The sequence below is a fragment of the Pongo pygmaeus genome, chromosome 1 (assembly GCF_028885625.2).
Source record: "Pongo pygmaeus isolate AG05252 chromosome 1, NHGRI_mPonPyg2-v2.0_pri, whole genome shotgun sequence".
In the NCBI taxonomy this organism is placed as follows: domain Eukaryota; kingdom Metazoa; phylum Chordata; class Mammalia; order Primates; family Hominidae; genus Pongo; species Pongo pygmaeus.
The window spans coordinates 52,608,828-52,620,012 of NC_072373.2; the positions used below are offsets into that span (position 1 = coordinate 52,608,828).

General features: G+C 34.7%; 1 protein-coding gene across 3 annotated transcripts in view; it reads right to left on the reverse strand.

Moving 5' to 3' along the window:
* LOC129014635 (complement factor H-related protein 5) overlaps positions 1-7,988 on the reverse strand; it is a 32,083-nt gene extending 24,095 nt beyond the window's left edge. Inside the window, exons 1-3 of one of the 3 annotated variants that reach the window (XM_054452215.1) lie at positions 7,822-7,988; positions 2,427-2,621; positions 1,369-1,545 (exon numbers count right to left, since the gene is read on the reverse strand). In XM_054452215.1, the coding sequence (XP_054308190.1) occupies positions 1,369-1,545; positions 2,427-2,621; positions 7,822-7,951 (502 nt within the window). In that variant the 5' untranslated portion in view covers positions 7,952-7,988. The remainder of the gene's footprint in view (positions 1-1,368; positions 1,546-2,426; positions 2,622-7,821) is intronic. The other 2 variants (XM_054452205.2, XM_054452223.2) reach the window with 2 other exon arrangements.
* Between the last annotated feature and the right edge of the window lie 3,197 nt (positions 7,989-11,185).

Sequence of the window (11,185 nt, forward strand, 5' to 3'; positions counted from 1 at the left end):
TTTTTTTTTTGCAAATGTTAATAATGTTTTAACCCCTTGTAATTGAAAGAGACCATGACGTAACTGTTTACTGAAAAACTATCGCAGTTCCAGCTGTTTTAAAAAGACTCCATTTCTAGAGGTTTAAATTTCATTTTGCTTTACTTTGTTTTGTTTTTCTAGTGGGGAAGGGTCTCACTTTGTTGCCCGGGTTGGAGTGCGCTGGTGCAGTCACTACTCACTGCAGTGTTGAACTCCTGTTTCAGCCTTGCCAGTGGCGGGTACTACAGGTGCACATCACTGTGCCTGGCTCTCGAGGTTTAAATTTAAGAGTTGAAGATGTGGAATAATATTTGATAACATAACATCTTTTGAAAAACCTAATACAGATTCTATTTCTTGATAGGATGGAGTAGCTGCTATCAACATATCCCACTGAAAAAAAATTTAGAAAATTTTACAAAATTTATTTTCAGAATGCTGGAAATCACCCAGTACAGGACTGTGATGACTGAAAAAAGGAAAAAAACCCTCAATACTTCAAAATAATAAAGCAAAGTCAATGACAGCCCAGCTGTTTATTGGGAAGCCTTTTCTAGACTGTGCAAGGAGGGAGAACCCAGGAAGAACTCAGTGGTCTTCTTTAGTTGAGACTAGTAAGGTCAGTCTTGGTGACTATGGTGGCCAGAAGTTACTGGACAGACATAGTAGCAGAGAGAAAGTATTATGAAGAGAAAGACTATGGAAGTTTCCTTGAGTTTTTCGTTGAATACCGAGCTGTGTAAGCATAGGACGGAATTGCATTGGGCTGGGCAAAGAACAATTACTGAAGAGCTATAAAGATGAAGAATTACAAGAGTTCACACAGGACTTGAGGTGCCATCATTTATACCACAGGCTTCCGAAAGAATCGTTTTCCAAATTCTAAGCCGCTCACAAATACACATACCTCTCAGAAGTATGGACTTTTTACAACTTAGAAAATGATTTATTGACTCAAGCATATTAATTTAAATAAAGATAAATATTAAAAACTTCCTTATAAGACATTTTAACTGTAATTGGACTAATTTGCACTTTAATACCTCAGTTTTGTAACCATTTATTGTCAACAAACCTGATAATATAAACAACAAACAGTTGTTACATTGATGGATTATCTTCAAAGTGTATTCTTCTCTAATATTTCTTCTTATTACGTACATTTGATTTATATAGGTAGGCAAATTATGTTATTGCACATCTACTTAGACACAATTGGAACTGAAAATCAAATAAATAATGATAGAAGTAGTGGTGAAACCTATATTTAACCTATATTTAATCTATAAACTATAGATTTATTTCTTTAAATAATTAGCAAAACTGAGAGAGCAGTATTTTGCTTACTAGTGAAGCTGCATATGGGAGGAGTGGACCAGCCCCGTTCTACACATGAAATGTTTTTCTCATTGTTTTGAAGGCTGTATCCTGTGTTGCAAATAATTTGTACAGTATCACCTTCCAGATGTATTAGTCCTGAAGATTCAGAATGACCATTTTTCACAAAAGGAAAGGAACACATTCCTAAGGACCAAAAATTGATTAATGTACAAGATGGAAGTAGCAAAAAAAAAGTGCATTTTAAAATATTTCATTAAGAAAGGAAAGCTTTGAAAACTGACATCATGTGTAAATATTTTCAAAAGAATTTGGTTCATGCTACTGTATAAATGATGAAATATATTTTTTGTTCATATATATATAAAAGAAAGTTGATATTTCATGTTGTTGCTGTATGGTTTTTATAATAAAATACTTGTGTTTATAAACTCTTCTAGGAACAAAACAATATATTCATATAAATATTTCTCGCAATTCTCAAAAATGTTTCTTACAAAAGGAGAAAGATCATTACTATCACCTTTCTTGCCTCATCTATTCTCTCTCCCATTGTTTTTATTTTTTAATGCACCTGTTATCATTGGAGTCTGGTCTCTACATTTATTGGAGGATTAATATAGCTACACTTTGAAGGACCAAATAAATGATTTATTGAAAATATAAAAGTTAAAATACCAAACCTTACCTTGCAATATGCAAGAGAATGGTAAATTCAAAACAGAATATCTATACAAAATGACTTATTTTAAAGGAAAACGATGATCAAGCTGCTACCAAATGAATATTAGTAAAGAAATATTAGCAGTCAAATATATTAATCATCAGTTTAAAAAAATTAATGTATTTCAACATGTAGAGCATTTCCAGGTAATGCAAGACAGTTGATATATTTATTCTTCATTGATTTTCATAGGAGGCATCCCAAAATAGGAGGACTACATCTCCCATGTTTCCAGCTCCTCTGGTCACTGCACCTGTGATTATCAAGACCTTATGATCTTGTCTGGCACATCCTTCTCTATTCACTTAATGACATCCATTTAATGAACAGAGCATTTACTCACTGAGACACTTTGGTGTTGGTGACCATCCTTCTTCTGTGCATGTTATGCGAGTCCAAAAGGATTTTGAAGGAGACACAAAATTATATTCACAGGAGTAATAGAAAACTTCCCCTGTAGGAACTTGGGAAAAAGGGTTATAATCTTCTTCATCATATAGAAATCCATGGTGTATTTTTGGAAAATCACAAAGTGTTGCTGGGAAATATAACACAAAACAGAAGAATTAAATAAAAAGCTACATCAATGAATCACTAGATTATATTTTAATCATCTCATTTATAGTTTTGTTTTTCATTCAGCTTAAATGCCTTTAGCTTAAATGCTTTCCAGTGTACTAATTTGGAATGAAGAAAGATCACTAAATAAGAATACAAGAGTATTTGAGGAGGTCATTTTTTTTTTTTTTTGAGAGGGAGTTTCAGGTTTTACTCTTGTTGCCCAGGCTGAAGTGCAATCACACAAATCTTGGCTCACAGCAGCCTCCACTTCCTAGGTTCAAGTGATTCTCCTGCCTCAGCCTCCTGAGTACCTGAGATTACAGGTGCCTGCTACCACACCTGACTAATTTTTTGTATTTTTAGTACAGACAAGGTTTCACCATATTGGCCAGGCTGGTCTTGAACTCCTGACCTCAGGTGATCAATGCGCCTCGGCCTCCCAAACTGCCGGGATTACAGGCGTGAGCCACCACACCGGACCGAGGAGGTCATTGTTAGTGAATAAAAAATTTATATTTTGGAGTGATATGAAATATGAACTCTTCTGCAATGTCTTCAAGAACAATATCCTCACACAACAATTTAAGAATGAAGGCAGACTGTAACAGTGGCAAATCTCCCTAATCTATGTAGTTCACAGTAGAGGAGTGATAGGATTGTTCTCAGCTCTCATATTTATTTCTTTTTATATTCTCATCAACTGTCATAGGTATTTCCACCAGAAAAATCTGTCCTATTTTTTTTTTCTGGTGCAGTAAAAATGTTGGGTAGGTAATTTGATTTTTTGTTTATTAATATTCTGATTACTTTCTGGTTAAAAAGTTTATATGGTTTCAGTGGAAATAATTTAGAGAGTATAAGAAAATCACTAAGAACAACTCAACTGACATAAAATTAGAGCTAAATTCTGGTAAATGCTGTATATATAAATGTTTATTATACTGCAAGTCCAAAACATCTGAAAAAGAAAAAACAATAAAAAGATAATAAAACAATAAAAATAATGCAATTAAAAATACAATATAACAATTATTTATATAGTATTTACATTATATTAGATATAAATAATCTAGAGATGATTTAAATTATATGAGAGGATGTGCATATGTTATATGCAAATACTACACCATTCTCTCTTAGAGACTTGAGCATCTGTGCATTTTGGTATCTGCTGGGGGTGAAAAGAGTCCTGGAACAATTCCTTAAGGATACTAAGGATACTGAGGATACTACTGGATATATGTATATAGACACTTACACATACATCCATATGCACTATGGCGCAAGATACATTAAAACAATGTAGAAAATGGGTGAAATATTCATGTTTTGACTCTATTTTTTCTTGTGTATATATATATTTTATATATATACACATATTTTTTATTAGACTTAATTTTTTATTTACAGTTTTTTTCACAGTAAAATTGAGTGGAAGGTACAGAGATTTCCTATATACCACTTCCTCTTCCGTGCCACATGAATAGCCCCCTTCACCATCAGTATTATTGTCACTCAAAGTCCATAGTTTACATTAGGGTTTACTCTTGGTATTGTACATTCTATGGATTTGATGTACTTTATCTTTGAATGCTTTTTTAGCTCGAGATATTTCCTCAATATAGTGTGTTCATTTTTTAGCTCAAGGTATTTTCTGAATATAGCATTGCTGCATAAGAAATTGTTTTGTTTTTCACCTTATTTAGAAAAAGCATGCAGAAATTCAGCTGACAAATCAAGGGAAATTTCTCTTTTTTAACTACCCAGAAGTAGTATTTAATGTTGCACAATATTTGAAATAATTCTTGTGGTATTTAACCTTGTGAAACCTTAAATTTACTACCTAACTGTTTAAAAATTGACATTAGATAGTTTTGGAGAAGATACTGAGGGGAAGACTCCCTCATGTCTTGATAGTATTAACCTATCATAACTCTTTTTAAATATCGTTTGCTCCTTGAAAATTGCAAAATTATAGCACTTGATTTTCATACACATGTACTTACATATTCTTTGCTATCCAGAATAACTTTGTTCTCATCATCCAGTTGTATTCTACCTGTCCTTCAGAACTTGCTCTACAACATTCATCGTATAACCATTGTGCACATCTGCAATGGTGCTAGGAGTGTTATCTCCTTTTGCAAGCCTGCCGTTACACAACCACCCACTCCAAAAGCAGAAAATAATTTTCCTTGTCTCAACATTCTGATAGAATACTGTGAATATATTTCTTCTGGGATACACACACACACACACACACACACACACACACACACACACACACACACACACACACATATATACAGACATACAGTCATTTACCACATAATGACGTTTTGGTCAATGACTGATCACTTATATCACAGTGGTTTCATAAGATTATAATGTAGCTGAAAAATTCCTATCAACTGATGACCACCACAACATCATAGTCCAATGCATTACTCAAATGTTTGTGGCAATGCTGGTATAAACAAACTTACAGCATTGCCAGTCATATAAACAATAGCACACACAATTAGGTATAGTACACAATACTTGATAATGATAATAAATGACCATGGTACTGGTTAATGTATTTAATGTACTATAGTTGTTATCACTATTTTATAGTTCACTTCTTCTACTCATTTAAAAAAAAAATAACTGTAAAACATCCTCAGGCAGGTCCTTCAGGAACTATTCCAGAAGAAGCCTTTGTTATCATAGGAGAGGACAGCTCCATGCGTGTTACTGCCCTGAAGACCTTCTAGTGGAACAAGAGCGGAGGAGGAAGACAGTGATACTGATGATCCTGACCCTCTGTAGGCCGAGATTAATGTGTGTGTTTGTGTCTGTTTTTAACAAAAAGGTGTAGAAGGTAAATAAATAAATAAAATATTTAAAAGATAAAAATCTTACAGAATAAGGATAGAAAGAAAAAAATATTTTGTACATCTATACAAGGTGTGTTTTAAGCTAAAACAAAAGAGTTACAAGTTAAAAGATTTTCAGTTGATAAAGTAGAAAGCTTACCATAAATTAATTTATTATTGAAGAAAAGTTTTAAAAATAAATTTAGTCTATCCTGGGTGCACCAAAAGCTCAGTAATTAGCACTAAAGAACTTATCCATGTAACCAAAAACCACCTGCTCCCCCCAAAATATTGAAATAAATATATAAATAAAATAAATTTACTCTAGCTCAAGTATTCAGTGTTTATGAAGTTTACAGTAGTGTATGGTAATGTGCTAAGCCTTCATATTTGCACATCACTCACTCAGTGACTTACCCAGAACAACTTTCAGTCCTGCAAACCCTATTGATGGTAAGAGCCCTATACAAGTCTGCCATTCTTAATATTTTATATTGTATTTTTATTGTACCTTTTCTATGTTTAGATAAACACATTCTTACATTTGTGCTACAGTTGCCCACAGTATTCAGTACAGTAACATGCTGTACAGGTTTGCAGTCTAGGAGTGACAGGCCATATAGCCTAGTTAGGTAGTAGGCTATACAATCTAGGTTTGTGTAAGTACACTCCATGATGTTTGCAGGAGGACGAAATTGCCTAACGACACACTTCTCAGAACGTTTTCCTATCGTTAAGTGATGCATGAGTGTACACACACACACACACACACACACAGAGAGAGACAATTACCTATATATAAAACATTGCAATTTATTTGCCTATTTACATTTTGCTTTTCTTTTAGGACACTCTAAGTAGTAGTGAGGTGTGGGTGGGGTTGTCATATTCTTTCCAGCTTCTTTGCTACAGCATGAAGCACAATATATTGCTTGATTAATGTTTTGCTACTGGAAGCATGCAGTTTTCTATTTGTACAAAAGTGTTGCTTTCGTTTGTTATTTCTGCTGTTTGGCCAGTTTCTAAATAGACACCAAAACAAAAGTGTAACGCACACCTAGAGGTCATTTAACACCTAGACAACTTTTAGATAGAATTTCACTAAAGTTTATCCTGGGACTGGACCGAAGCTTGAAAGTTTTCTGGGGTTAGGAATTGTCAAAATTCTACATATTATTCTCGTAATTTTCACTTATCTTCCTCTGCTTCCACCCCCATTTAGAAATCCTTGTGTAATGCCATTTGTAACAGATGTTTAAGCCACTTAATAAATATCATAAACACAGACTTAAGAAAAATCAAATACACTCATGCAATCACACTCTTGTGATTATAGCTCAGTGCTAAAAGTGAAAACAAAATAAAATGAATTTTAGGCCCACAGAAATAATGTTTTGCAACATTTGTAAGGGCATATCTTAAAAGGAAAGCATTTTATGGTTCATATTTTTCTTTTATATCAGGACTGAGAAGAAAGTGTTCAAAAAATTTAAAGATCTGTAAACACTAGAAAGCAGTAAAGCAGTAAAATAAAAACTCTCTGGAAATCAAAGAGTATATAGCACAATGATTGAAACTCCACGTACACACATAGTTTAATCAGTGTCCTAGACCTTGTTAGAGATTTTGTTTGCAATTCTTTTGATATGGTGGCTTTAATTTCCACATGAAATAAAATGGGATCATTTACAATGTTATAAGAATCAGTTTATAGTATTAATAAAGAAGTGATATATTATTTCACTTTTAAAATTTGTGGAAGAGCTCAGAAGAAACAATTTTTTGGCAGTTCACTGGTTTACATATAAAAATAATATTTTCTATTGTTTCATTAAAATATATTTCCCTGTTGAATGATAATTAGACTGAAATGAGAATTCCTTCATTTTAATAACATTTGAAATTTAAATTATCAAATCTATGAAAATAAAATTCTAAAAACATATTGAAGGCAGCCAATTCTTTTTGGGGTTGATTTTTCTAGTCAGTGGCATTGCAGAGTTTATGCAGAATTACATTAATACTTCACCATGTCACCTTTATTATAGCAGATTTTCTCTCCTTTGATTTCTCTTTACATTATCTATTTGGTGACCATTTACCCTTAGCAAACTAGAGAACGGAGAGAATTAATTTCATTCTATTTTCCTGCTAATTGCATGTTGGAAAATATTTCCAGAAAATAGATGAATATTGTGATACCCCTTCAAATTATCCTCAGCTATTTATTCATTTAAAAATATTCTTATGCATACACACACACAATCAATAAATACATTTGAAAAGGAACTAAAATATTCGGATCTGTTTTCAACTTACCTTCTCCCCCAACAGTGGATACCCATGAGATTAGGATTACGCTGAATAAGAGCAACATTCTTGGTAGTCTCAATCGTATATAACTAAAAATACTCCAGTGATGGTGGTGTTGCTTTAAATCTGCTTTCATTAACAGTTACGAGCATGACTTTGAATTTCAGTGTACTAACGGGAAGCTAGTTTAGTAAAGCCCTTTGTGGAAAACATCAAAGTTCATAGAGGGTTGTGTGAAATAAGCAAATAGTGTCTAATCAGTGTCTTCACAATAATATTCTCAGCTCATTATGTAATATTTATGTGAGCAAAATAACTGCTGTTCAATTTCCTTGTTGTAGTCACCGAGTCTCTGAGTTTGGAATAATCAGAAATGGACTGTTTAGAGGAGAGAGGAAGCTCCCCACCGCCGGCCCCCCGGGTTTTGTTTTTTTTTTCTAGCCAAGGGTTCAGCTGTTTCAAAAGGCAAGCAAGTGCAAGTCATCAGTCCTCATCTTAATACGACAATATCAATTTTGTAGTTGTAAATTCCTTTTAAAACTGGCACTAAGAATTAGGTACCTTCTTAACAGTTTTAATATTTCATAAACTATAAAAGATCTAATCAAGAATTATTTTTGCCGGCCGGGCGCAATGGCTCACGCTTGTAATCCCAGCACTTTGGGAGGCCGAGGCGGGCGGATCACAAGGTCAGGAGATCGAGACCATTCTGGCTAACACGGTGAAACCCCGTCTCTACTAAAAAATACAAAAAAAAATTTAGCCAGGCGTGATGGCGGGCGCCTGTAGTCCCAGCTACTCGGGAGGCTGAGGCGGGAGAATGGCGTAAACCCGGGAGGCGGAGCTTGCAGTGAGTGGAGATCGCGCCACTGCACTCCAGCCTGGGGACAGAGCGAGACTCCGTCTCAAAAAAAAAAAAAAGAATAATTTTTGCCAAGTAACGGTTCCTGAAATGTTTGAAGGAACAAAATTATAATTCAAAATCATTTTGTTCAGGTGGGACTTCGAGAATGGCTATGTGAGGGTCTTGGTATATTCACTCCCCACCAAAAGGCAGCAATAAACCTGGATAAAATTTTAAAAGTAACCATTGGTTGTCTCTGGAAATAGGCCAAACAGCATAATGTTGGGAAATATTTATTGCAGAAAGTCTCCATAAAATTCAGTAAAAGAGAACGGATGCTTTCATCCACCTCTGTTCGCAGCCCAATTTCGTGGCTCAGAAGTTGAACCCTGGATGGGCAGGCAGGCTACGTGGACTGGAAGCTCTGCTCCCCTGCTGGCGAAGAGTGACTTTATAGCTTGGAAACGTCCATGCCCGAGGATCCTATTGAATACAAAGAGATTACAGTGGGAAACAATCAGAGAAGACTAGTATGTCTAGAGGATACTAGCTGAAGCAAGCAACAAAGTGCCCAGCCTGCGAGAAATTTAACATTTAATGGGGAAATTTAGAGAAATAGCCCAATGATCTCACTAAGAGGAAGCCTACTGACGGTGGTTCAGAAGTCAATGGGAATGCACATAGCTATGTCCAATCAAGAAACCAGAGAAGTCCCTGTGAGCTATTAGTAGTCTCCACTATTGATTCTAGTCTATCTAAACCTTGTCATTTCCAATTACTACACTACCTAAAATATCTAAATATTAAGCATCACACTCTAGACCATTTCAACAATCTTTTTAGCTCACTTACTCTACTAAATTTGTTCCAAACATTCAATGACCCTGACACTTTTTCACTATTCTCTTCCCTTCATTTTTTCTCTTCCCACCACATCTAAATTAGATTCCGTGGCTCATCACTGTAAGTCAGTCCCTTGCACACACTCTCCTGCCCATTCCTTCCTTTCTATCTGTAATCCAAGTCTTAGAAAACCTCAATCTTTTGCAAATAAATTCTCTACCTGCCCTGTCCCTGAATTGAAGCAGCAGAGTGTGTCTACAAGAAAAACAAAGGCAACTGTGCTGACTTGCCTTGCTTTAAATTAATGATCACGGTCCTAAATAATTTTGACACTGCTTTTCCCCTCCCCTGTTTTCATTATCTCGCTTCTTAACCACCAATCCTCACCTTGTGCTTTGCTAATGACTTCATTTATTTTTTCATCTAGATATAGAATCAATCAGAAGAAAACTACCTGCTGTTCACACGCATCCTTTTCTGCATTGTCTCCTGCTTCACTGGATGTTGATCTTTACTCCTATCTTGTTATGGTCTCTACTAAATTTGATCCCATCTTTTCTATGCAAAGATTTTGCTCTTTCAATTATTCCTTCTCACCTGTATCATTAATTTCTCCATTTTCCAAATTATTTCCACCAATATGCAAACATACCAAACATCTTTCATCGTGAAGAGCAACAACAAAAGCTCAAAAAATTGTTCATAGAACCCAAATCTCTTTCTAGTAATCTAATTCACTTCTTATTTTATAATACAATGACTCCGATATGTTATCTACAATCTCTACTTTAATTCATTTTTTCATTCCCACCACTACGCTTAAACCCCTCTTGTAACAGTCACCAATGTCTTCTTCAATCTAATCAAACCCTTGGTCAAAACTGAATACTCAGAAAAATTTCATGACTTTCCCCTTCCATTTGGAAATACCTGCTTCACATGGTCTATGGAACACCACATTCTCCTGGTTTCTCTTCTGTCTCAAAGGCTTCACAATCTCAGTCTTTTGTTGGCTTCTTCTAATCTCTCTGACCTTTAAACATTGGTTTGTCTGAATCCAGGGGATGTTATTTATTTGTAAGCACAGAGTTAATTTTGACAGAGCTAGTGCCGATTTTTAGTTGAATTAACACTATCTTCTCTTGTCTATTTTTTTTTGAAGCCCAGTACTCAACAATTATTCTCCTTTTTATTTGCTGAATATTTCTTCTAATTTAGAAACTTAGATTACCCTTTTTTGTTTGTTTCTTGTTCTGAGTAATTTCAGGAGATTATGCCCTCCTGGAAACATTAGCAACAAATAAAAGGAGAAGGAAACTATACTTGATAAGAAATAAAAAGGCAGGTTAGAAAATAACTTTGTCTTCAATTTTGTGGGCAATTTTATTTTGAAAGATTCTCACTCCACTGTGTCTTATCTCACTTGTTCTTCTGCCATGTGATTTTGCCATGATCCTATCAAGATTTAGAATCACATTTCCCTCATTTTGAAAATCTGTACTTTTTAGTGGCATGTTTTTGTCAATACAATACAGCGGTAGTGACTCTGCTAGATATTAGAGAGTTATGGGTTTATATTTTGGAAGACTATCTCTCTGACACTATCTTGGAAGCCTTTTGCCATTCGGCAAGAAGTTCAATCTGTATGCAGAAGCCATATGCAGGTCTTCTGGTTGATAGTCC